The sequence below is a fragment of the Catharus ustulatus genome, chromosome Z (genome assembly GCF_009819885.2).
Source record: "Catharus ustulatus isolate bCatUst1 chromosome Z, bCatUst1.pri.v2, whole genome shotgun sequence".
Classification (NCBI taxonomy): domain Eukaryota; kingdom Metazoa; phylum Chordata; class Aves; order Passeriformes; family Turdidae; genus Catharus; species Catharus ustulatus.
The window spans coordinates 9375291-9402904 of NC_046262.2; the positions used below are offsets into that span (position 1 = coordinate 9375291).

General features: G+C 41.7%; 1 protein-coding gene across 1 annotated transcript in view; it reads left to right on the plus strand.

The window, feature by feature from the left end:
* Positions 1-27614, plus strand: part of LOC117010580 (phospholipid-transporting ATPase ID-like) — a 70146-nt gene that overhangs the window by 29056 nt on the left and 13476 nt on the right. The window contains exons 5-21 of the mRNA XM_033085182.1: positions 1219-1317; positions 2195-2256; positions 3786-3858; positions 4018-4088; positions 5169-5251; positions 8794-8952; positions 9648-9736; positions 14624-14820; positions 15934-16142; positions 18195-18238; positions 19740-19905; positions 20684-20872; positions 21642-21757; positions 23124-23288; positions 24694-24805; positions 25864-25969; positions 26754-26901. Of these exons, the coding sequence (XP_032941073.1) occupies positions 1219-1317; positions 2195-2256; positions 3786-3858; positions 4018-4088; positions 5169-5251; positions 8794-8952; positions 9648-9736; positions 14624-14820; positions 15934-16142; positions 18195-18238; positions 19740-19905; positions 20684-20872; positions 21642-21757; positions 23124-23288; positions 24694-24805; positions 25864-25969; positions 26754-26901 (2088 nt within the window). The remainder of the gene's footprint in view (positions 1-1218; positions 1318-2194; positions 2257-3785; positions 3859-4017; positions 4089-5168; positions 5252-8793; positions 8953-9647; positions 9737-14623; positions 14821-15933; positions 16143-18194; positions 18239-19739; positions 19906-20683; positions 20873-21641; positions 21758-23123; positions 23289-24693; positions 24806-25863; positions 25970-26753; positions 26902-27614) is intronic.

The following is a 27614-nucleotide window of genomic DNA, read 5'->3' on the forward strand; positions in this document are numbered from 1 at the left end:
AACACATATGATCTTTTTTGCTTATTTACAGGGAATGAATTTTTAAAATTTCAGTGCAGGTATATTTTTCAAGAGAAGGTACCTTTTTAGCTAAGCTGAGAGCACAGTTCCTGTGTTGTTGTACTGCACTCTAGCTGTTTGTCTGTCAAATTCATAGTATTTCAAAGTATTTGCTGTAAGATTTTCCACAGTGTGTTTTGTTGGGCCATCTAGGGTTGATTATACATAAAAGCACACGGCTTTTTCTTTACATGAAGGTAGCCTAAAGAGGGCAGGCATTAGTCTACATATTCCTAGTTTAATTATTTTTCCTCACTCCATCCCTGTGGGACTATTCCTGCATCAAGAGTGGATGTGATGGGCAGGCTGTGGGGATTCTGTCTCCCCCTCCTCTGTCACAGACCAGTGGGACATGCATTTTCCAAGATAGGTGAGAAGGCAGCAGTTGCAGCCTGTACAGCTGGGCAGGGCTGTGGTGCCTGCAGCATCTGGACTGTGACAGTGCATAAATGCCAGCTTCACAATGCACATGGAGCTGACACTTCCCATATCCAAACTGAGGGACACTCTAATGCTGGTTTTACACTGCCTCCATCTCTAGTGCTGTGCTTCTAGAGGAAGGGGAGAACTGTGTGGGGGTGAGGCATCTCCCTCTGCATTACTGATGGCATAACAGAATCACCTTCAACTATTTGGTCCTCTCACTGTTAAAGATGTAGGAAACAAAAATGGCTGTGCTGCCCTTGAGAGAGCAAAATCAGCCCTGGCAACAGCTTGCATTGTCCATTGATTGGAAATTTACTTTAGCAAAATGTGAAAAGTTACTAAAACAAAAAAACAGAAGCTTTTGATGGCTCTGCACAGCTGGTTTTGCTCAGATAGCTCGAGTCCCTCACAGCAGGCTTGTCCATGTCAGTACTTCCAAAGAAATACCCTGGAGATTTCACAATCCTAATTCTGCAAACAAGAAAGAGCAACCTACTACACTCTCTGACTGCTCCATTTTTCTAGCTTCATTTACAACTTGTTTTGTAAGGAAAACATGTGTTCCCTGGCTCTCCCACCTTTGGTAGGGGGTCACATATCAGGGATGAAGCTACATTTCTGTCTTTATCTATATTCAGTTATCATAGAAAAATGTTGTCTGCAGCTTGATTGGAAGCAGTGGTTTTCTGAACTGGCAGGAAATGTCTTAACTCAGGTCTTTTCTTCTTACAGTTGATTCCTCAGATTTCCTCCCTGGCCTGGTTTACAACAGTGGTGCCCCTGGTGCTGGTGCTTGCTGTATCAGGAGTCAAGGATGCCATTGATGATTTTGTAAGATCTGTATTTCTGACCTGTACTTTGGAGTTGGCTTGTGATTCTTCAGCACAGTATCTGAAACAAACTGCTTAAACACAGCTGGTGGCAGGCACGCAGATGGGGTCTGAGATTAAGTCCCCAAAATCTATAGTTTTTACTGAAACATGAGCTAGAATTTCCAAATTGCTGAGCAGTCCAGCAGCTCCATTGACTTTCTCTGAAACTGCTCAGCATGTCTGAAAATGTGATCACTCATAGATATGTCTGGATGCAGGCAATCTTTTCTTAGGCTTCCACTTTGGAAAACTCATCCTCTGTCATCTAGCAAAATGTAGGTGGAAAAAAATTTAGTAGGAAGCAAGTGCTCAACCCACTTGTGATTTTTCAAACTTGATCAGCTTTGGCCAAAGTCTGCTGCCATCAGAGCTAATGGTCAAACCCCAACTGACTTCACAGAGTGATATTAAAGCTGAGTTTAGCATCTTATTTTCTCTCATTATTAAAATAATTTTGATGTTCAATGGAACAATGCCAGAACATCATTGAGCACTTCCCATATAAGAGCAGAGGAATTAATTTCTCTGGTGTTTACAGACTGAGGTGGCTGGGAGCAGTGTCAGCTGAGTCAGGGCTGTGCTTAAGTGACATGTACAGCTCTACCCTCCTCCTCCTCTCCCAGAACAAGCCCAGTGTTGCCTGTTGCCCTTTGTAGTCTGGTTATACTCTGTGTCACTGCTGTAAACATGTGCTGGACACTGACTCAGTTGTGACCCTAATCTGCCTGACCCAGTCAACCAGCTGGGTGGAAACCTAAAATGTTAATGAACTGCCTACGGCTCCTGTGTGTTTGGTTTCCTGGAAATGCCTTTTAACCTTCTGATCCAATTTTCAGAATCGACACAAAAGTGACAAACACGTCAACAACCGCCCAGTCCAGGTCCTGATCAATGGCATGTAAGTCCTTTTTGCTGTAGTTCTCACGGGGAAAAGCATTTTATTAGTAATATTTTTGATTTTGTGTGTGTGTGATTGTCAAGGATTGCTAAATAATTTAAAATTGAATTGTGTTTCACACCACTAGTTCATCACGCAGTTTTGGACTATGTGTCTGATTAATGAAGACTAGACACAGTACCAGAATCTGTGTAGATATTATGGCTGTGACCTTATGCTGGCAAAACTAAATTCTTTCCCTGTTCCTGGGTGTTTAAGTAAGAATTTCAGAGTCTTGTATTATTTTACTCCTTACCCCAGAAGTAATAAGCGAAGTTATTTTCTGTGTCCATTTACACTCATAGCATTTATTTTGATTAAGCAAAACTAGGTATTATCAACAAGATATTTCAAATTAAGAAGCTGGAATAGCTTTATAGCTCATTATACTTTGAGTGTGTGTAGCACTTCTGGCTTAGATGTACCCAAAACATTTCAGCTGCGTGCTTTGGACATTGTACTGCTAGCACTGTTCTTTCCTGCAGAAAAAAACAGCAGAGGCTTTGGCTCTCATGGCAGACAGATGTGCTGTTTACTTACATCTCCATGGAGTCCAACTATGCATAGGACACAGCTGTAGACAACTGTGAAGTCTTTTGTGACTCTTTTCCACACTATAGATAGCAGTACGTTGTGCAAACTCCAACAGATGATCAGACAGTCAAATATATAATTGGAAACGGAAGAATAGGGACATAGTTTTTTGTGCTCTCTGTTAGTAAACCAGTTTCTTAGTTTACTGTGCATTAGTTACTGTTTCTAGGAAACAATTTTTGACACACAAATTTTATAATATTTTGCCTTTTTCAAAACCTGGTAACCACAGATCCTGTCCAGCTCTGATCAACACTGAATAAGCAAGATTGAACTGAGTTCAAGCTTGAGCTCCCAGTCCTGTTTTGAGACTGATCTTTCTCACTTCTAGAATTTGCATATACAGCTATCTTGACGTGGCTGTGTTGGTGCTTGCAATTTAGCTGGCTTCCTGTGTGCACATCCAGCTCAGTGCTGTGAAGACACGGCTCAGACAGGCAAGTGCACAGCCAAAGCACCTGCGCTCACCTTCCTGACAGCTCTTGCCCTTAGCACTACTCAGAAAACCTTACACATTCTGCAGTTTTCCCAGATGAAGTCTCTCACACAAAGCAGAGAGGGGTTTTTGAGGCAATGTGGCCCTTTAAGAGAAGGAAGGAAGGGAGTAGTCAGTGCAGAGACAAGGACAAGGATAGTGCACATGGAATGTGCTGCTAATGTGGGGCTTGGTCGCAATCCAGCATGGGTCAACCCAAACAGTGCTTTTATTGATTTTTACTGCTTTTTTTTTGTACTGTGGTGGTCCTCCAGCTTAGTAGGGATTAGGACACATCATGGCAGGCCCTGCTCCCAAGTCCTGATGGCACCTAAGTCTGGATCCAGGAGCAGAGCTAAGTTCCTCACTTTCCCAAGTGGCATTTGCTGTATGTATTGACTTACTAGAGGTTTCCTTGCAGGTTAAAGGAGCAAAAATGGATGAATGTCCAAGTGGGGGATATAATAAAGCTAGAAAACAACAACTTTGTGACAGTGAGTACCATTTCTCTCTATCCTGATCACAGTCAATCTCTGCCACTCTCATCACTCACAAGAAAATCAGTCATAGTGATGATATGGCAGTAACCACAAGCAGCACTGCTCTCTGACTGTGTGAATTCATGCCAAGTCAGTTTGTCTGTCTGTTCTCAGGCTGATCTCCTGTTGCTGTCGAGCAGTGAGCCACACAGCCTGACGTACATCGAGACAGCTGAGCTGGACGGGTAAGTGAGCCTGACCCTGGTGCAACCACTGCCACCACTGCAAAGTCACCTTCCTGGTGACCCTGGGTGCTGCAGGCACACCTGCAATAGCAAGAGTTTCATAACATGTAGAATAAACTTTGGGTAGGTATGTTGAAAAGAATATCTTCTAGTGGGTAATTTTGCTTCTTGAGTGCAAATGTCATGTGAGGAGGGGACTTGACTTTATTTGAGCAATGAGAGTTAGTTTGACATGTGTTCCTGCAATATCCCCAGCAGAAGCTGTTTCTTTTCTCTCCTTGAATATTTTCCTTGAGACCGATTATCTAGGTGAGATAATCGTAATGAATAACTCTGATAATCTCCTTTGGACTGCTATAGAATAACACCAATGCAAGCACACAGCAAAGACTTCCGAATGCTGCCCACTTTAGGACACAACTGGCCACAAAACCAGAGGGCTGCAACTTGTATTAATTGGAATAAACTGGAACTGACTCATCTTTATGACCCAGTTTGCATTTCATTTTCTGCATTGCCCAGAACTAGCAACAGTTTGAGGGCCTAAGCAAGACCAGAGATTTTGTGTCTCTCCCAAGACCCTACAGACAGCCTTCTGGGCTTTCCCCATCTGATTTCTGCTAAAAATAGGTTTCTAGAAGCCCTTCTAAGAAGCCCTGAACAAATGCAGTATTTTTCTGACATTGCATTTCCAACTCCCCAGCTAGCTAGTCCCAGGACTGAAGTAGTCTTCCAGATCAGAATACCATGGGAGAAAAGATTCAGAGCTCTCCTCTATGCTTAGATACCTCAGGTTTAAACATTTCATGAGTGACAGGATAGAGAGTGTGGTGCTCTTAATTCAGAAGACAGACACTTCACCTTTGCTACCATGCTCAGAATACCTCTGAATGCCTGTCACTGCAACTGAAAGAGACAATCTATACCCTTTGGCCAGGTGAAGTAGGTGTACAGTATCACAGTCAGTACAGATATCTAAGGAAGAAGACTGTCCTCAAAAGCAGAAGGGATTTTCAAGGAAAGCCTTCAGTTCACATATGACTTTCAGTTCATGCTTTTGTCTTATATTGTTTGTCACAGTGAAACAAACCTGAAGGTGAAGCAGGCACTGACAGTCACTGCAGAGCTTGGAGAAGATCTTCAGAAGCTGACGGAGTTCAATGGTGAGTATAAATGGAAAATTCACTTTCCAGATGACTTGCCCGAGTTACAGACTCTTCCTTCCAAGTTGTCTGCTGCCCTCTGCTAGGTCTTCTCTGGAAACAGGGCCAGCAAAACAGAACAAGCGCTCTGCAGTCTGTACAGCAGGTATCAACACTACATGTAAAGGAAAAGGTTCATCTTTGCTTGCAGGTCTTGGTGCCACACATGGCTATAACCTTCACTGAACTGGTGGCAATTCTTCTGCATGGACACTTTTCTTTTGTGTCTGTCTGCACATGTCAAGACTGCCCATCTTGAAAACCAGCACAAACGTTCACATGACTGCACAATGGAAACTTTTTCCAAAACCTTATGCTTAGTTCTGGCCTCATAACATTTTCACATTGGACTTTCACACTGAGGTAGCAATGCTGATGCACTGATTTACATTTATCTTGTGATCAGTGGCACTTCCCAGACACCACACAGACCTGAGGGCTAACTGTGCGCACAGGACAGGTGACTACTTCCCAGCTTGAAGCCTCACCCTGGAGCTGTTCCTTTCCTTCTCTCAATGCAATAATAAAGACTGAATTTTAGAATATCTAAAGACAAGCAATATAGATGTGCTTAACAGGAAATGTGTCCTTTCCTAGCACTGTTTACTGTATCAAGGATAGGATAGGATAGGATAGGATGGATAGGATATAGGATAGGATAGGATATAGGATAGGATAGGATAGGATAGGATATAGGATAGGATATAGGATAGGATAGCATAGGATATAGGATAGGATAGGATAGGATATAGGATAGGATGGAACAGAATGTTTTAATTAGAAGGGGTCTACAGTGATTGTGTAATCCAACTGCCTGACCACTTCAGGGCTGACCAAAAATTAAAGTATACTTTTAAGATCACTGTCCAAATACCTCTCAAACCTGACAGGCTGGGGGCATCAATCACCTCTCTAGGAAGCCTGTTCCAGTGAGTGGTCACCTTCTCAGTAAAGAAATGTCTCCTAAGAGGTCCAGTCTGAACCTCTTCTGGTACAACTTCAATGATTCCCATGTGTCCTGTCACTGGGTACCAGAGAATATTTAGCAGCACATACAGAGAAAGGAGCTAGGCTTGTCCAAACCAGAACACTCCATGCTCACATATCATCTGTCTATGGAGAGAAGATGAGATCTTCATGAGAAAATGGGAACACCAGACCAAGTGGTGTTAGTCACTTTCTGCAGTGCCCTGCTGGCTTAGATATGAGGTCAAGATTACAGGAGAGTTATTATGGAAAGGGGTGGAATGAGTGCTAGTGTCCTTGGAAGGCCTCAAGGATTCCAGGCTCTCAGGAAATGCTTTTAGATATAGAGGGAAAATAATTTTAGAAAAATTAATGTTTTTGAAATAAATAGATGATTCCAGGACAAGTGGTGGGGATATGGCAAAGAGCATAGCTGAGACTGCCCTTGGTACAGCTTCTTTTGCCTTCTTTGTTGAGGTTTTATGCAATAATGTGTGTGGTTTTTTCCAAGTATCAGCTCAGTACATCAGGATTTCTTTGAAGTGATGGCTGAGGTTCTGAGTGTTTTAAGTCTTGAGAAATAAGTTTTTACATGTACAGTTAGATGCTTAATGTTAATAAAGGGAGTGGCATGCCTTAATTATTTTCCTGTGCAGGCTGAAATGTATCAATTTGAAGCAAAATCTTAATCTTAGGTAATTTTTCAAGCATGCTTAGTGTGATGCTTATCTAAGGGCACTGTGTTCTTGGAAGTGCTTAACTTGAAAAAACATTGAAAAATATTTTGGGAAATTGCGAATTCTCTTATTGGATATTTATCTATTCTCTAAATCTCTATTTTACTTACGTTGTAAATAAAAGTGGCCTTTTCACAATACTTGAAATGAATAAAATGTTTCCCAGGATGATTTATACTTGATGGTGTACTGGGAAGAGTGCCTGGAATCAGACCCAGCCTTGCATTTCCCTTAGCAAACCTCTGTAGAAATATTTAAATATTTATGTAACTCTTTATCTAATTACTTTTTAAGACAGGAAGAGAGGGCAGGGTTGTGCAGCTAATACAGGCACTCAGCAGAATGCTTAATGTGAGTTATGATGTTTGTTTGATGGTTCAGATAAGGAAGATGCTTGCAAAATGCTGAATTTCTTTGTTTGATTTGAGGAACTGGGAGACCAGAAAGACCACAGTACTTTTCAGTTACCCTCTATTTATCACAGTTGACTTGGCAGCATTTAACTCTTTCAGCTGAAATGTATTCCAGATATCTTATCGCTGTTAGTGGGTGACGGGGACAAGAAGCATGGTGCCTCGTTACTAGAGACTTTCAGAAAGGATGGGGCACAGGTCTGGTGCTTGTTGGACCAACCAGATGATGAAATAGAAGAGTAACACAGTTGTTAGCATGAATTCCAATGCCACATGTCACTTAATTTCCCAATTGTTCAGTCTTTCATGTTGGATAGTTTGTCTGCCCTAGATTAGAGCTGCTTTTTGACCATTTGCATATTTTTTGATTTTAAAATGTGTAGTGGTGAAACAATCATGACACTTAAAGCTGTACTTTTCTTCTGGTCTTCTCTGGATTTTGTTTCCAGTTTCTTGAGCCTGGTGTGTAAATCTGAGAGCAGCTAGAAATGTAGTCTCTGCAAATGTTAATATTTTTGTAGGTATTTACAGTCTGTGATGAAAATAACTTTAATGTTTCTACTGATTAAGTGAACAGACTGAACTCTTAGATTGCCTTTCAGTAAAGCATATTTGTATTTTCCAGTTCTCAATACATCCACAGGGCTCTGCTTTGAATCTTTAAATGTCACGTCCAGCGGTTGATTTAAGTAGTCATTTTTATACTGAAGTAGCTGAACCCATTTTATTACAAGAAATAAATATAAAGCATGGAAATAGACACTCCAATCACTTAGAGTGTCAGCTCAGTGGCCAAAGAAGGTATCATATCTTTTTATGCACTCCTGGGACTTGAGTTATAAAACAGATGAAATTAAAAATCAGGGAACAAAGACACCTCAGTTAATTACTCTTCTGCAGCCTTTAGGCTATGATTCTATTCACTTGGGCTCCTGTAGTTTGAGGGAAAATGAAATAGGAAAAAAGGTGATGTTAGCACTTTTAGCTAAAGTTATCCACTGACATCCTATTGCTATGAACTTTCTGTGAATGGATTAAAAGTATGTTGCTGGTTCAACATTTCTTCTCACCCAAATATAAGTTGTGGAAACTTTGTTTTTGTACTCTACCAATAAAAAATTGCCATGCTCAAAGAATATGATAAATCCAAGTTCACTATGGTCCCTTGAATTATGAGATGAATATGGGGGAGGAACAACATCCAAGAATATCAGATATAGATATGTAAGATATAGAATATAAGATACAGAATGGGAATGACAGGGTTAGGAGTTGACTGTAACTAGAGTGTGAAATATTGTCTCTCTGAGGAACAGCTGGTAATGCAGTATTGATGACACCTTTCTGGACCAAGATTTCAATTTTTGCTTTTACCTTCTTTTTACAGGAGAAGTCAGATGTGAGGCACCAAATAACAAACTGGACAAATTCACAGGAACTCTTACCCTTCGAGGAGAGAAATATGCCCTGGACAATGAGAAGATGTTGCTGAGGGGCTGTACAATCAGGAACACAGAGTGGTGCTTTGGTCTGGTTATTTATGCTGGTAGGTAAAAAGACTGACATGTTGATTGTAGAGCCCAGCAGCACTAGCATGGGGATACATCACACCCAGCATGTACAAAAACTTGTTTATGTTTCTACTGGGAATGAGAAGAAAAAAGTTTCTTGTTTCAGAAATCCATGCAGCAAAGTACAGGAGGGGAGTTTTGACTGATGACTAAGATAGAATGTAACTATTAAATTTGGTTTAAAACTCTCTCGAGTGTATTGAAAGAAACACTCTGTATCATTTCTATATGATTTTAATCCACTTGGAATATCAGGGTCATCAATATTATTGATTAGATCTATGCTTTTCATGAGCATAGTCCTTTCTATTTTTTCTATACTCCTCTAGGCATGTGAGATAATACATAATATGTCACCAATAACATAGCATTATCAGATATGCTGTGAAAAGTGATTAAACCTGAAAGGAAGGGTTGAATGTTGAAAGAAAAGGGTTGAGTCAAAGTCCAGATTTAATGGTTTTGTGTGACTGTCTCCATATAATCTCAGACGAATGACTTAACCTGTTTCTGCCCAAGTTTCCCACCAGCACTCTAAACTGTGTGTACCTGGCTTCATGAGAGCTGTGATGGTTATTTATGCTGAAAAGCACAGTGGGCTCTCAGACAGAATCAGTTTTAGAACAGCTACGTATTGTTACTAAAATTTACACATGTGCTTCATCTCCAGGGCCAGACACGAAACTCATGCAGAACAGCGGAAAAACAACTTTTAAGCGAACAAGCATCGATAGGCTCATGAATGTCCTTGTGTTGGTGGTAAGTCTGATTAATGTGTCTTCCGTTATTCAGATGTGTTTATCATTTCCAGATACTCCACCTCTCTGTCCACACAAATGGGAGAATATCAGAAGTGACTAAGGATAAAAAGAAAAAGTACATTATAATTAATTAGCAGCCTGAGTTCCGCAGGGCCTGCCAGCCCATCTTGCAAAGCAAGGCCATTACATTGACAGAATTAAGGACTTTCCTTCTGAGCTTGTCATTTACTCTGCTCTCCCTTGCTCTGCATTTTCATGTAAGAAATATTTTGAAGCCTGCAAAATGCTTTTTTCTTCTAGTAATTTTGTCATTTTCTATTTAAATAAACATTAGCAGTTCTCTCTCTTCCTCCCAATTTCTTTGCATCTCTGGTGATATCTGCACAGGACTTGGCAATTGGGTTTGCTAATGTACATGATGCCAGCTCCTGACTTAACACATTAGGGTAAATTATTAGACATGGTCTCATTAATGCTCAAAATGGTGTTTTTAGCAGCTGGGACACTAATCTTACACAGCAGGCACTCTTCTCAGATTGAAAACCAGATCTAATTTGACAGTTAAGCTCATCAGTGGTTTTAACAAATGGCAAATACTTCCAGGCAGAAAGAGTATTTCTTTCACAGACTCTCTCAATATTTTACTGTTTGAGTTCAAAGCCACTCAGGGAAGAAAGACATACACTCTGACACTACTTTAATCAATGTTGCTTGAAGAAAAGGTCTTTAGTTTCAGATTATATTTCCCTTTGAGTGCAAATTTGTCATGTTTTCCTACGCATGCTGCACCACCTTCAGTTTATGAGACTGGGAAGGTCTGGTGGTCAATGGTCACTGCTCCTGCTTCTTCCCTACTACTCTTGCTCTCCAGATCATCTTAGCAGCCAGCTAGGGACCATTCCCAGGAGTTGGAAGAAGCCCTGGAGGAGGCATTCAGACAGCAAGGCTGTCCTGAGCTCTCCCTGCCCTCTCTGACTTCATGCCTCCTCAGCACTGGAGCTTAGAGCATGAACTTTGCTAGGGTGGCACCACCCTCCAACCTCCACATTTCATCTCAGCCTCTCCCTGTTTTTTTCTCGGGATCCCAAAAGTCCTTTAGATGAGCCGGGGAATGCCCAGCAGTGCCACAGCACAGAGAGCCACTCCAGGGTTAACATCAATTGCTCTCGAGGCCTTGCTCTATGTACAGTAAGGGCATGCCCTTAATTTTACAGTCTTGCACCAGTCTCTACCAAGGGAAAATCTTGGTTTATTAATTTTGGTTTTCATCAGCTTGTTTACCTCAGTGTTTTCTTACCCTTCTCCCCTTAAGTGGATAGCAATACCAAAAAAGGTTTGGGCCTCTTACATTCAAAATTTTCCAAGCATTTGAAAAATTTCACATTTTCAGAGGTGTTCTGCTATGTTCTCACTGGAGAGGAGAATGAGCTGTGAGGAGATCCTCAGGGCACAGAAATAGAGCAGAGGAAAACTGAACTGGGAATCTGGAATTTAATGTCCAATTAAGATTTGCTAAATCTCCTATCACAAGCCAAGGGTCCCACCCAGAACTTTCAGTCTGTTTGGCCTCTCTTTATAAAAACAAATGAGATGAATTCACATCCTGGCTCTGTTTTAAAAAATCTGAGCAAGTTGCAGCCAATTGCATCAGCCTCTGCCTGGGTTCTTGGGCGCTGGAGGAGCCAAGGGTGTGTTTGTCTCCTTTACACATTTTTAAGGATACTAAAATTTCGATGTTTAAGTAAAACTGTCACACATTAAACACCAGACTCGTGGCATTGGGTTTTTCCAGCTCACCAGGTGGTCGAAGGTTACAGCGTGTGATCACAAAGACAGGCAGTATATTGTGCTCTTGAGCTGGAGAATACAAAGCAGCCACAACTTACTACAAATAGGTCATTTAAATGTAGTGAAACTTACTCCATGTTAACATTGGCAAAGTTATTTTGTGTTTATTTGCCCATAAAACTTCCAGGCACAAAGCAGTGTTGAAGTAGGTTTGCCAAGGGAGTTCCTGTTAAATGTTGCCCTGGTCTGCCCCAACAAGGGTTAATCAGAAGTGAACCTTCCCAGATGGCACTCATAGCTGTTTTGTCACATTTGGAGGTGTTTCTCATCGATCTGAGAGAAAAGTTAGTGTTCCTTCACTGGGGATTCACTTGCCAGCTCCAGAAAAGCTTTTTTCTCCAAAAGCTGCTTTGTAGCAGGCTAGGCGAAGCAAATTTTCAGAGAAAGAGAGCTCTCACATTCATCTCTTAAACAACTGACTGCTTCAAATCCCAGAGCAGAACTCAAAGTACCAATCAAGAAACCAAGGCTGTTTTAATTCATAGTCCAACAGTCAATGTTTGTCTTGAAGTCAAAAGTCACTTCCTCTTTGCAAAATTCTTACCAAGAGGATCTTTAGCAGTCAATGCATGGGCAGGAGGGAGGGAGGTTGCTCATGCTGGGAAGCTCCATGCACAAGCAATGATTTTGCATGTCATTCTCTTCAGGGCTGTGGTTACAATTGCAACACCCTGCCCACAGTTGTTTCTGTGGACAGAAATTAATTTAGAGGGCTGCTTTTAGTGGCTTGGTCCTTTCCATTTGTTTCAGATCAAACAGCATGTTAGTGAGCTTTGTGCAAGCACAAGTGTTGCACATGAGTGGAGTTGTGAGAGTTTTGACATGCCCAGTGCTTAGACAACAAAATGTACATAAATCAAGTGCAACTGTAGGCAAGAGCTGCTGTGGTGTGGAATCAGAGTGGTTTGAGTTGGAAGAGACCTTTAAGATCATCTTGTTCCAACACCGCAGCCATAGGCAGGGACACCTTGGGAAAGTTCAGCTCCTGTCTTGCCCTACATACATTTCTAATGCTGAATCACATATTGAAATTCCTACATGGATTGTGATATTCTGGATTAATGGATAATTTTTAACCTCTGAAGCAGTGGGGTGGATCATGCCTCTCAAATGCCCTTAAGTCCATATAATTACAATAGCACAGATTGAAGTATGTTTTAATTTCTGGTTCACAGAGGTTTAAAAACACTGCACCACATTCCTTACCAGCAAGCAATATTGTCTCCATTTCACAAGTTGAGCAATTTATTTGGCTTCGCACAATTAAATAGAGAAACTACTACTCATGTGTGAAATAAATGTGTCCCCTGAAACTCAGTCTGCCACCTTTTCTTACTGCAGCTCCCTTTTGTGGCTTTTTGATATTAAAACTTGAGTTGATCAGGCATGAACTTTTCACCAAGTGATTCATATTACTCCATGGAAGTATCTTTCTTCCTCCCATAGATTACCTCAGCAGTACACATATTGTCTTTACCATCAATGTTTCTACGTTTTGTCCCTCAATTACTGTTTTTAAAAAAGGTTGATTACTGTTTTAATGTGATTGTTGCTGTGTGGCCTTTACATAATGGCCCAACTTACTGATATTTCCTCCCTAATGATTATCCTTGCAAAAGATGATTTTTAATTGCTCTTTTGTGCAGCATGTTGACTCCATATCTGAACTTTCTTATTATTATATTGGTTGTTTTATGTCAAATGTTTGGAAAGGACCATGCCAAAAGAATTATTTTCTCATCATTTGTCCAGGAAGGATGACAAATTAACTGCAGTTTATCTCCCCCACCATCACCATTTCTGTGTTACAAATACTGTAATTATATTGGCAGGATTCCAAGATGGTGGGTCTTCCCAGTTTTAAAATCATTGTTAAAAACCAACCATATTAAAACTTAAAAATTAACCTCTAAGCTTCCTTCTTTGAATTAGATGGACTTGCTGCATTGAAAATGTGTATTAGCAGATAGAGCCACACAGTGCTCTGTGTCAGTGAATATAATCTGCTTTTTTCATCTACTATAGGGCAGATAAATCCTTCTTCTTCCTTTCTCCTTCCTCTTGAAGGACTGTCTGTTAACACCTTTGCTTTTCACATACCCGTTTACTACTTTTTTTCTTTTCTTGATACTTTATTACTGTTGGATATTCAAAGTTCTGTCATTCCTTGCAGTTTGTGTTAATTTCTGTTAAATTTCTTTCTTCCTGTTATTTTTGTCTTCTTTTCCAAATAAATGCATTGCTACAGTCTTGTCTTTTTTTAATTAAAAAAATGCTTTATGACATATGTAATGTTTTTGTGTCTGTTAAATGCTGCTCCCGAGGAATCCCCAGTTTTCAGTAAGGTTTCCCAGTTTGAAACTCACTTCCCAGTTGCTGTTGCCGTGGTTGCTTTAGGCTTCAAGAAACAGGCTTCTCTAAAGCCCCAAGATATGCATCACTGGATGGTGTTGTTTTTGTTCGCTCAATGGAAATGTAATCAAATTGTGGGGGCAGATACTGAGGCAACCATTATCTTTGAGAAAGCAATTAACTCTCCTCTAACCATCAGAATAATATCCAGTGCTAAATTCCAGACTGTATGCTGCTGGATTATCCTCAGTATTCTTTCAGAAATTTTGAGGAAGACTGTGATACATCTGGCCAATGGCCAAGTAAAATTCTCCAGGCAATTTCTATTCCCAAGTGTGCAGCCAGATATTTGAGGACCCTCAGCTCAACTCTCCTCTAATGAGATTTGGTGTTCTGCAGCAGACTGCTGTAACCACCCTAGTTGAGAAGTCTGCTTGGGATTTAAATCCTCAGCTGCTTGAGCACTTTTAATTCCAGACTCTGCACTGTGTAGCTTTGTATCATAATTTTGCTGCCCTTTCTTCTTCATCCCTATGCACATTTTCCTATGATTCAGGCTGTCCAGCCCTATCCTATTAGGGTCTTCTGATTGACCTGTGCATAATAAATTCCCTGTTTCTAAAATGCAATACGTTTTTTTTGGTTTTGATTTGTTTGGTTTGTTTTTTGATTTTTTATTTTCCAGATCTTTGCATTTTTAGCACTGATGTGTCTCATCCTAGCCATTGGCAATGGTATTTGGGAGCATGATAAGGGCTACTACTTCCAGGTCTATTTGCCCTGGGCAGAGGGTGTCAACTCTGCCTCCTACTCTGGCTTCCTCATGTTCTGGTCATATGTGATCATTCTAAACACAGTGGTACCTATTTCACTCTACGTCAGGTACGTGCCAGAAGCTCCTCTCACTTTTGATCTTAGGAGAGATTTAGTTTTTGCCTTAACTGGGAGTAGTGTTTTTTCCTTAAAACCTAACACAGTCCCATCATGGATGCTCTTACACAACCACAGTGATGCTTTTCCTGTTTCTGCTGCCTTCAGAAGGCTTTATCAGGGTTAAAGTGGGGACAGCAGCGAGCCCTGGAAGAGGAGAGGATGATTTTGCAGTTAAAGGGGAAGTGTAGGTGGGTAGGATGCTATTAGGAGCAGGGCTGGAAGCCTGCCACCATTAGCATCTTGCTAACCGTGAATGAATGGCCTGTTCTTCAAGGTGGCTTCAGGGTTGTGTGAGGATTGCCAGGTAAGGAGGTGCAATCAGGCTGAAGTACTTGGTGCTGTATGAGCAGTTGAGAGTGTTATCCCTTCCCAGACAATGCAGAGTTGTGTTGGTTATTGGTGATAGACGAATAGGAGTGACAGGTAGGCAATGTGTCCATGATGGTCTCAAAACCTGGAGCTAGGGTAGAGACTGCAGAGCCCTGTTTAATTTATTATTGTGCCTACCTTCAGTCGGCTTTGCTACTGAGGCTCTCTTTTGAGTTGGTAAACACGAGGAATGAATTCCATCCTGTCCAGTATGTCCAGCAAGGTGAAAATTCATGTCATCTGTGAGTTGTTGCCCCTCTTTGGTTGCACTGAGTGACACAGTGGCTGTCTTGTTGTGGAGCTCTCTGTTGATGGAGACAGGGCTGTGCTCATCCCTGCCACTGGGCTCAGCCCAGCCCACAGCTGTGCTGGAAACCATCTCCTGAAATGGCACTAACTGAAACCCACTGCTCCTGCCTTGCTTCTCAGGCCAAAACTTCTGAAACTTTCCAAGTACTTTATAAAGTACTGCTTTATAAACAAAGGAAATGAGTTTGCTGTAAACTTATCAGATCATTTCAGTGGGACTTGCTTCAGCATCCCTTACCACAGGCCACCTATGGACAGATGAGGTCAGCCGTCATTACTTCAAAGTTGTCTTCTAATTGCTATTGATAATGGTGATGCTGAAGATAAAGAGCTTGTCCCTTGAGCTAATTTATATTCCATCACCTCCTCTTTCTGTTTCATCAGTGTGGAGATTATACGCTTGGGTAACAGTTTCTACATCGACTGGGACCGTAAAATGTATTATCCACTGAATGACACACCAGCTCAGGCTCGAACCACTACACTCAACGAAGAGCTGGGGCAGATCAAGTACATCTTCTCAGACAAAACAGGAACTCTCACCCAGAACATCATGTGTTTCAACAAGTGCTCCATCAATGGCAAATCCTATGGTATGTTTGTCTTACTCTCTGTATTTTCTTCACTGTGTGCCTCTTCATCCACAGAGACTAAATCTGATATCCAGAAGAGAGTGCCATGTAAGGAGCTGCAGTGGTCAAGTGTAAGGCTGCCCATCAGGGATGTCTGAACAACCTGATTGCATCACTTGCCATGTATTAATTATTTCCGGCTTTTTCTCACTCTTTTATCTCCCTTTTTCTGCCCCACTATTTATCTCAGCTAAAGAGCCAACAGTATTAGTTTGTCCTTATTTGTCCCAAATTTACATCTGTACTCAAATTTGGATGTTTTTTCATGACGTCTCTAGTTAGGTAATCACAGCATTTTATGGTATTATTGACATGTTTAGTCAGATATTGCTAACCTTGCAAAACATAACATGTAACTTACATCACTCACTCCCTCCTAATCACTTATGAAATCAGCCATCCCTCATGGGGCTCATTGGCAAATTTTGTCAGCTTCTCACATTGTGTCCCTCAGCAATTTCTCATGTAATGAGCAGTGATTTTCCATATCCTTTTCAGGTAGGTGGACTAGTCAATGACCTGGTCTTTGCTTTACACCTGACTTTCTTCACCTACCAGAAGAGAGAAAAGTTTGTAGGTAGTTGTTAAAAATGGGAAACATGAGTTGTTAGTTCTGTTAGATCCTAGAAGTCATTGATTTAAAAGACTTGTTCATGGCCTCAGGCAGTTTTCTTCATACTGTTCAAGAGGTGCTAGCACTTTGCAAACTGCCTAATTGATTAACATCATTAGATGCCCCAGAGAAATTAGTCACTGCTTATTTGTATATGGATGCTTGCTTTGCCTGTGTTAGATCTGCTGATGCACTAATGTGCCAGAAAGTTGCCATCTTTTCTCAGTGCTATCAGCTCACTAAAAAGAAGTAGATATATCTTCCTATGAATATGTGCATATTTGGAGACCACCTTGTCTCAAGCGATCTTACTATGATATATAACATTATAAAGAGTTTGAAATCTCTCCTATCAAGTGTCCTTAATTGACTTTTCTGAAGTAGGTGTCACCACCAACATAGATAACAGGGTGAGGGTTCAAGAAATGAATGGGAAATATATGCAAAAAGGCAAACAATCTATTGCTGTAGTTTTGTAAATGTTTAGCTTCTTCCAACCAGAGTACTTCCCTGCTGTTCAGGGGCATTCAGGAAAGCAATCCCAGAAAGGATTATTTAGTTCTGCTCTCCTATGGTGGCTTAAGGAAAGCAGATGTACAAAAGCCTCTTGGCTATGGTTCCCAGGGAATCAGCTGATGCATAGGCTCTCAGGAGATGTGATTACTATATTTTTTTACACTTCTAGGACCTTTGTGAAGGCACACCACCACTACCATTGACTTTGGTCGCAGTTGAGGTTGCTGGGGCAAACATACATCAATCATTCCTGTAATTCACTGCCTTTCAAACTTATTTCAATTAAGTGTTGGGACTGGGTAGCCTTGGCACAATCCAGATCTTCCTAGTGAAACTTTTCTCCAGGCAAAAGATTTAATAACGTTTCTTGGAAATGGCATGTCTTCAATTCCTATGACCAGATCATCCATTCAGGGAGAATCAAGAACAGCCTTGCTACCTAGATGTGGGAAAAATGGATTTGAAAACTCCTTTTCTGTGGGAGTCCGTCCAGCAGTCCAGGGACTGTTGCAAACATTAGGATCCAGGAGCTGGATTTTGAAAGAGAAGGTACAAGAAAAGTCATCCCCTGGAAGCACTTTCATTTCCTACCTAGCACTAGAAACCCTGTCCTCTCTGTTCAGCTCTACACAAGTCTTCTTTACTCGAAAGCCAGTCACTTTTATGGTAACTGCTTTCTCTTTCAAGCATCTGTCGGTCTCTGGATTTTGTCATGGACCAGCATAGAAACTGATGATTATGTATCACCAGTTGTCAGTGCCCATGTCAATGTACTGAAACTTTTAAAATAGATTCTAGCTTAGAAACACTTTACCCAATTTTGTGTCTCAGAGACTGCACTTACCCACAGTTTATGGCTATAATTTCACCTTTCTTGCTTGCAGGTGATGTGTATGATACGTCTGGGCAAAGGATAGAAATAAATGAGGTAAGTGCTCAAGTGCTTTCAGTGGCCCTGGATAAGTACCAGTGGACACAACCCTGCATGGCTTATGTTTTTGACCCTGCGAGAGCTGATGCTCTTGATGCTCACAATAGAGATGTGTGTACCTCTGGATATCAGAGAATTCCCAGAGTTCAGTTCCTTTCCAGTAAACCTGGGTTAAACCTGCAGGTCATGAACAGCTCACTGTCCCCTCTACTTCGCCTGACATCCTGGGGAATGCACAGCTTCTCTTGAACACTTGACCATTGGTGTTTGCTGGAGACTTGGACATTGTTGAATTTTATTAACCCTGGCAGTTAATTAAAGCTTTAGCAAGGAATTAGTGAGTGCAGTTCATACCAATAGCGAGGTTGCTGTCAAATTCCTCTAATGTCTGGACTTCGGAAGTGTGAAAATATGTAATTTCTGCATTTTTCTTTAACCTCTGCTTGTGGGCACAAACACACGTCTTCATTTCTAAAATGTCTGAAAGCTGCGTGTAGTAATCCAAATAACAAACAGCAAGATGATGATGAAAATCCCACTCCTCCTTCCAATGATTCATTTCCAATCCATTTAGAACTTAAATTGCCCACTGCAACAGGCTGTTTGTGCTGCAGCCTGCCCTCTGTCCATCAACCTTGCTTGGTGACACACACTGGACTCCTGCCAACTGTCCACCCCACCCTGCTGCTCATGACATTGTCTGGAACAGAGTCCTGCTGCCCACACATCCACGATGCTGCTGTGCCTGGACCTTGCTGCACAGATGAGTGTGGGAGGGGTCAGTCTGTGCTCTTGGACTAAGTGCTAAATGTCAGTGTGCAGAGGTCAAAAAGATGATTCCCATCCTGGAAACTCTGAGCTCATCAGGGATGGGTGGGAGTCGAAATTGTCCAAGGCAGGCAGTCCAATACTCCATGACACATCATGTGGTGAGCTTCTGGACATTTTTCCAGTGTGTTCCCCTCTGCTTGGGGCTTCTTGTTCTTTGACAAGATGGGCAATGTCTGTGGAGTTTAACCTTTACTTCACCTGTCTGTCCTATTTTTTCCATATCAGGATTTTTTTCTGGCTTTGGGAGAATGCAAACTTTTGAATTGTTTTCAAATCTGCTCCTGCATTCCACTATCACAGGCAACCTTTGACATTGTGAACACGATGCTTCCAAGCAGGCACGTGTTGAAGGCAGTCACTTCTTTGCTGTAGGCATCCATTGCAGGGATCCTGTTGGAGCATTAGCTGCTACTTAGAGAGGCAGTTTAACTAATTGGTTCTTAGCCTGAGTGCTGCTCTGAAAGGCACATCTAGTGCCTGCCCTGTCCTATGATTAAATACCTTTCATGATCTCCCACTTCCTTAAATCTGTCAATCTCTATCACGAGCAGCTAGCCCTGCAGGATAGGCTGCTTTGTAAATATGAGGAGGAGAGAGGGGTTTTGTTGGGCAGGAATTGGTGCACAGCCATGTGAGACCTCAACAAACTGAGCCCTGTTTTTTTCAGAACACAGAGAAGGTTGATTTCTCATACAACCCGTTAGCCGACCCAAAGTTTGCCTTCTATGACCACAGCCTGGTGGAGGCCGTGAAGCTGAATGATGTCCCCACACACAGGTTCTTCCGGCTGCTCTCGCTGTGCCACACAGTGATGCCAGAGGAGAAGAAGGAAGGTGAGGACTGCTGAAGGCACTGGAATGAGTGGTTATGTCCCCTCGCACCACAGCATGTCTTCTCGCCACAGAAGCTGTTATTGGTCCTTTTGGCTCCTTGGTGATTTTCTGTAGTGTACAGCTACACATAAATCAGTGTCTTTGGAGATGCCACATGGGAAGAGAGAGGACCAGGGCCTCCACTCCCTGTGTGTTCCTGTGGTGGAGCTGACACTACTGCAAATACCACATCTCTGGAGCGCAGGAATTGCAGGTGCCACAGCTTCCCTGAGGTGGCAGAGGCTTGCCCCAGTTTCTCTCTACTCTGCTCCTGGTCTCAAAAAGCAAAGAGCACTTATCCACTGGAGACTCATTATCTCCTCTCACCCAGTGTACCCACAGCTACTAGGTCAGCCTCCTCAAATCCCAGACAGGATGAAAGCCATGCTTTAAAGGCTAGAATCAATTGACAGGTATAAAGTTAAAATACTGATCAGAAGAATACATGCAGATCTAACTAGAAGGGGCTAAACCCAAGGAACCTATTCTCTCAGTGAAATGTTAAACTCCAAAGGAGTGATTAAAATCCCCAAAAGAATTCAGGATGCCTCTTGCACTGTCCTGGAGGATGGATTGGTGGGAGATGTGTGGGCATAACGTGCTTTTTAGTGCTGCACCCATGTGGATAGACAGAAAAGCAAAGCAGTATTTTCTGCATTATGTCTTAGATTTTGTATTTTTTTTTTAAACTCAGGAATAAGTCAGAAACCACATTACATTTTTTTTTCTTACATATCAGGTAACTTGGTGTATCAAGCACAATCTCCTGATGAGGGAGCCCTAGTCACTGCTGCCAGAAACTTTGGATTTGTGTTCCGGGCTCGCACACCAGAGACCATCACTGTCGTGGAAATGGGAGAAACAAAAATCTACAAACTTCTGGCTATTCTTGATTTCAACAATGTTCGCAAGCGAATGTCTGTGATTGGTATGTTCCCTTTACTGCTGTCTTTCCTTCCTTCTTTTTAGGTTCTGGAACTGTCCCTCATTCTGCTATGATGCATTTTTCTAGTAGATCTCCTTTGCAATGTGCCCTGAGAAATATTTATTTCTGAGGACTTGAGATGGGCTGCCTTGATTTTAAAATTACACAACTACAATGCCAGAAAAATACTTAAAGGAGGCAGGTGGGAGAAATCTCCACATCTGGACCACAGTGATGCAAGCCAGCCTCCTAAAGACACTAGCTTTTCATATATCTTGCCCCCCCTCATTACAATGCAGGAAAGGCCTTTCTTCTAATCAGCTTCTAAATTATCAGTGAAATTTGAGGAAGTAGGAAAGGAAAAAGCAAGAACGAACTGAGAAACCCACTTTCCCAAACAGAAAATGTAGAAATTCTTCAAGAAACCTTTTGCATTCTTTATTAACACTTCAACATACCCTTAATGTTTCAGGAATGTTGCAATTGTAGTTACAGTTTACTGGTAGGAAAATAGGAGAAGTGGACCAGTTCCCTAAAAACAAGTGTTGCTAACTTTTGAGTGAAGTTCTGCCTGTAGGGACAACGTAGTTTCTGTTCAGACCAATGCACCCTCTTCTTTTCTAAGCAGAGTTTGTCTTGATTCCTGGGAGTTGTCCAGTACTTGGGGAAATCCAGACACGTGTAACAATAGTTCTTGGTTTTGATGGAAAGGCTTTGTACCTCAAAGGACTCAGTCTGAGATTTGTAGCATTTCTTTTCCTCTTCCTCACAGTGCAGAGTCCAGAAGGTGACTTGACTTTGTACTGCAAAGGGGCTGACACCATTCTTTATGAACTGCTTCATCCATCCTGCAACTCTCTCAAAGAGGAGACCACAGAACACCTGAATGTAAGAGATTCCTTCTCAACATCTCTGCATTTGATGTTTTCCTTTTCTCCAGCATACTTTGTCTTCAGGGAAAAAACCCTCAGATTTTAGAAACAGCACTTAAGCTCCAGTTTTAAGTTATGGAATAGAGAAACAAATTAATTTCTATGGCCTCAGGTCTCAAATGTTGCCTAAGCATGAGCACCAGGTGCCATTTGGACTGCTGCAGGACAGTCAGCAGATCAAGGGAGGTGGTTCTGTCCTACTCTGCTCTTGTGAGACCTCACCTGGAACACTGTCCAGCTCTGGGATCCTCAGTATAAGCAGGACATCGACCTGTTGGAGTGAGTCCATGGCTGCGAAGATGATCAGAGGGCTGGAGCACCTCTCCTGTAGCTGGGAGATTGGGGATTTTTCAGCCTGGAGAAGGCTCTAGGGAGACCCTATAACACCTTCCAGTACCTGAAGGGACTACAAGACTGCTGGAGAGGGACTTTTTATAAGGGGATATAGTGATGAAACAAGAGTTAATGGCTTTAAACTGAAAGATGGTCAATTTAGATTAAATATTAGGAAGAATTCATTTACTGGAACAAGTTGTCCGGAGAAGATGCAGATGCTCCATCCCTGGAAGTGTTCAAGGCTGAGTTAGATGGGGCTCTGAGCAACCTGGTCTGCCCATGTCAGGGGGATGGAATGAGATGATCTTTAAGGTCCCTGCCAACCCAAGATATTCTATCATTCTATGATTCTGTAATATGGACAAAGATGACAAATTCAGTGCAGGACACCTGTGACTGTTTCTGATGCACTTTTACTTCAAGCTGAGGAAATACCGCCCAAAGATGCATTTCACAAATGCATCTTTGCTGTTCCACCAAACACTGAGCTCCATATTGTCCGTCCTGAAAGCACAGTTGCAAGGAGTTGCTGAGATGCAATGACTAGCTGTGCTCATGCTCTGCATTTCAGCTAGAGTTCATAACCTAAAAATGCTGACCCCACGTCCAAAATTTGAGGCTGTGTTCAGTGTTTCTTTAGGTCTCACTGTTCTGGACCTCTTGTTGAGAAATCCATGCCTGGGAAACAAATACCTGGTTAGTGTAAAGCTTTAGAGCCAGAAAGTAGAAAAGCCGTTTTGAGTTGTTTGTTCAGTTTTCTCTTCTTTTTTGTTTCCATAAGGACTGTGGATGGCAATTATAAAGTGGTCTGGAATTGCTATGTAAAAATACCCCGATGTTTGAGGACTAAGGTGTCATATTTTTTCCCCCTTCCTCTGCAAAATTTGCCAAGATATTTTTACCAATCTGCTTTCTGAAGGTCTTTTGTAAGCCCAGGTGTCCTGACTGTTCTTCTCAGACCTTTCTGCCTCACTACTGTCTTGCAGGAGTTTGCTGGAGAAGGCCTGAGGACACTTGTGGTGGCCTATAAAAGCTTGGAGGAAGACTACTTTCAGGACTGGATCAGGCGCCACCATGAAGCCAGCACTGCCTTGGAAGGACGGGAGGACAAACTGTCGGAGTTATATGAAGAGATTGAAAAAGACCTAATGGTTGGTAATTCAGGGAATCTGGGCCGAGCTGTGGGGGAGGCAATGAGGGTGGTGGTTTGTCAATAAACAGCACAGTGTGACTTTGGTAAACACTGCTCTGCAAACAGCTCAGTGGGCTGTGTGACAGGAGCAGGTCAGAATGTGGCAGCCCCGGGTGTTCGCTGGCACCTCTGTCAGAAGCCCATAGCTGGGGTGTCAGCCACCAGTTCAGGGGAATGGTTTTACTTTAACTCACGTGGGTGTCAGTGTAGCTCTCTCGTGATGAAATGACATACCAGAGCCTGCAGGAGATGATGTGGACACACATATTTCATAGCTATCCTTTGTATGAGGAAATGGATGATCTATTTATTTTCCAGACTTTGAAATGGAAGGCAGTAAATAATTCCCAGTGCCCCTGAGATTGTCTCCTTTGTTCTTCCAGCCCTGGGCAGGATGGGTAGATGATACCCATGAACATGTTTGTGCCAATTTGAAATAGAGCTAAACTGTGATCTTCAAGCATTCTTCTCTCCCTCAGTGTTGTCACAGTTTTTAAATGCCCTGGAGGATTTGCCTGTATTTAAGAGCCATGAATAATGAATGAAAAGCATGTGTGTGATCTGAGGAGAAGCAATCCAGCTTTTGCACTTGTGGCAGTGCTTTCTTGAAACCCCAGAAATCCTGGCAGACATCTTTACTCCTTCCATTAGCTATACAGTCAGAATGCCAGCAGGGCTCAGGGAACAAGCAAGTGTGAGCTGGGGAAATGCTGGCCTTTGGAAATTGCAGTCTCTCTAGCTGGATCAGGAGCTACTGTAAATCAGGCATTGCTCAGTTTTGAGGACCCTGTAGGGGAGCTGGTCAGAGCTGTTCCCTACATTGATAGTGCTCATAGCTGATGTATGATGGACATCCCAGGATGCCAAAAGGGATCCCAGGCTTAAAGCCAACCTCTGAATTTAATCTCCAAACAGCAGGAGCTAGGTGGTAGCAGTGAAATTTCCATGTCCCTTTGACCACAGGTTAAAGCCACCAACTACCTGCAGTACAGCACAGCTGGGATCAAGTAATACACCAGACAAGGTCTGGGGACATGGATCCACAGTGTCTTTGTCCCTCTATTGAAGCTCTATCTGCTGTGAAGGGGACACATGGAACAACACAGACCTGTAGCTCTGCAAACATTCTTGGAAATAATTTCATGCATATTCATAATCCATCAGAGCCTGAGTGGATCAGAGCCTAGAACATCTGCAGGATCAGGGCTGTATTTTGTACAGTAAATTTGCTGAGGAAGAATGACAGTCAGTACAACATTATTCTTGGGGAATTTAATTTATGTTTGCTTGAATAATTAGGTTTAATGCTTTCTCCTTTGGTAGCAGTGGGAGGACTTAACCAGCTCCCTGCCATTTCTCTTAAGCTGCTAGGTGCCACAGCCATAGAGGACAAGCTACAGGATGGTGTACCACAGACAATTGAGACTCTTGCCAAAGCCAACATCAAGATATGGGTTCTCACTGGTGATAAGCAAGGTAAAGGCACTATAGCTCTGGATGTTTCTCTTCTCCTCCACTGGTGGGGTGGTTCTGCTAAGACCTGTGTTCTCATTCTTTGAAAACTGCACAGAAGACAAACTTAGAGGGCTTTGCTTCATTGCCAGTTATGCAAAATTTCAGTTAACTGGAATTAGACTAGATGACTGTAGCTTGTGCCTGTCCTTAATTTCCATCATGAGAGTGGAAACATGGTGGAGGCAGCATCCTTTGCCTTTGGAGAGGTGACAGTAAGCATCCCATATTCCCTGACATAAGTTATGAAAAGATGTCACCTTCATCCAGTTGATGATTTAGGTGAAGAAGGTGGAAAAAAATCTTGTCCTGCTTTCCAGAAACTTTAATGTTAAAGTGGATGTTGGATGCATTTGAGTTTGCATTGAGTTTTTTGTTTCTGGCTATCATCATCCCAAATAGAAACAGAAGAAACATAAGCTTTTGGAGGTGGAAAAAACCAGCAAATAGACCCCAGTGAATTCTTTCGGAAACACAGGATTTTCACTAAAACAATGGTGTTTCAGAGAGGTCAAAAGTATTTGCAAATAATTTGATCCAAGACATGAGCAGAGAACTTTTGAGAAAAATGAAACATTTCATTTTGTCATGTTCCAAATTCAATAGTTTTGCTATAAAATACTGAAATATCTTTTCTAGAGTTTTATGGACAAAATTTAATATTCTTTTTCAGAGCTGTGGTTTGGGGCTTTTCTGGAAGTAGGGAGAGGAAAAACTAAAAATCCCAAAAAAAATTTTGAATCAACATGAAATGTTTTTTGTTGCTCCAAGTATGTTGGTCAAAGGGTGTTTTAAGCTTTTTCATTTTGGTAGAGTTATTTTTTCCATATGGTCTTGTGAAGTCAAATTTTCTGCTACATGCATCAAATTGACTCTCCTGGCTCTCTTACTTTTGACTCTGAAAGACCCCAATCTCTTTTGAGTCAGAAAGAGAGCTTCTGTCATGTGAACAAAAAGGCCACAGAAGTGGGGTGAATTTGGGGCTGCTGAGATGGATTATCTTTCTGGTTTGTCTTTCCCAGAGACAGCAATGAATATTGGTTACTCCTGCAACTTGCTGAATGATGACATGGCAGATGTTTTCCTTATTGAAGGCAGCACATCTGATGACGTACTGAATGAGCTGAGGTAAATGGCTGAAAAACAATTTCAGTGCTGTGCACTAGCACTATCTGTGTTTTGTATCTTTCCACCTTCTTTTTCCCTGTCAGCTTTCCTTGCTGCAGTTCATTCAGGGACCTTAGATAAGGGAGAGCTGTCTCCCTGGAAGATCCAAAGCTAAATACAGTGTAGAAATCTCCTCTGAGAGTAAATGCTGAAGCTTCTTGATCCAAAAGTTCAAATTAAATAAAGGTAAAAGAAAGCAGAGTCAGATAGGGAGTATCAGCCAAAACTGACCAACAAGTGATACTGAGCCACAAAGGCTTTTATTTGGCTGTTGCTGTACTGCTGTTACCATTGATTCACATTGCTGTCCTTTGTCTGGATACTTTTTTGGCAGTATCTGAGAACTTTCCTTCCTTCCTCACCTCCTCTATAGACACAGATTCTTAGGTAAAGGTGGAAAATAGGAAAAGTTTGCAATGTTTTTCTCTTGGAGTAGTTGGCTGCCAGACAACATGCACAGAAAATTGGATGCCCTTTGGGATACCATCATTCATGACACTCAGATGGTTTGACTTAAAATCAGCAGAAGCTTAGCAACACTTGTTAGAGTTTCAGAAATATGGATAATCTGTGCAGATAAACAGTGTATATTATTGTAGGGATACAGTAAAAATTAGACTTTACTATCAAAGGAAAGCATTGATTTTTTCGTTTTCATAAAGTTGCTTTTGCAAAACATATATATATTTGCAAGATTTTCAGATTTAAATTATTATCCTGCATTTCTTTTTTTTTTTCTTTTTAGGAATGCAAGAAAAAAGATGAAGCCAGACTCCTTTCTGGACAGCGATGAATTCAACATTCAGTTTGAAAAATCTTCGAAAAAACAAATAATTGTACCTGACGAGCAAGCAAATGGGGTATACGGTCTGGTGATCACCGGCCACAGCCTGGTAAGGAAGAACCTTGCTAGGAATGAGTTCCCTGAAGAACTTAACTGCAAGACATACTGGAAGTCTGAAAAATGCTTTAAAAATTAAACTCTAGAGGACAAGGGGGTTTTTTCCCCCTACTTGAAGGTTAGATTTAGTGGTTATCTGAGGCATCAAAGGTGACAGGCAATGTTTCAGAAAATGTTTCAGGAACAGAGAACAGTTGGACTTCATCTTTGGTGAGCAAGAGGGGATAGAGTAGCTGGATCATATTTAATTTCTGGAAATATACTAGAAAAATAACCAGGTTTGTGTTTGCAGCAAGAAGATAACATGAGAAATGGGTTTCAATGCCAAGGACATATTCTACTAAATACAGCTGAAAACAGATATGCTTAATTTATAGGGTATAGATCTTATGACTTAACTAATACATTGATCTCTCCCAGGATGTTGTTCCAAGTAAACTGAAGCAATACACTCTAGATGAAATTGCTAAGTGACAGATGAAGGACTGGTTGGCAAACATGGCTCTGAAGGGCTCACTGTTGATCTAAAACAGCAGTTAGCTGTCATCTGCAGAGGGTTATCCCACATCTATTTGATGCTCAGTGTTTGCATTAACTGTTTAGAAAGAGAGCAGGTAACACCAGACTGGGAGAGAGTGCAAAGAAATCTGAGTCAGGCATGATGTGGAAAGCAAAGGGGGAAACTGAGTCAGCTGGGATTTCTGA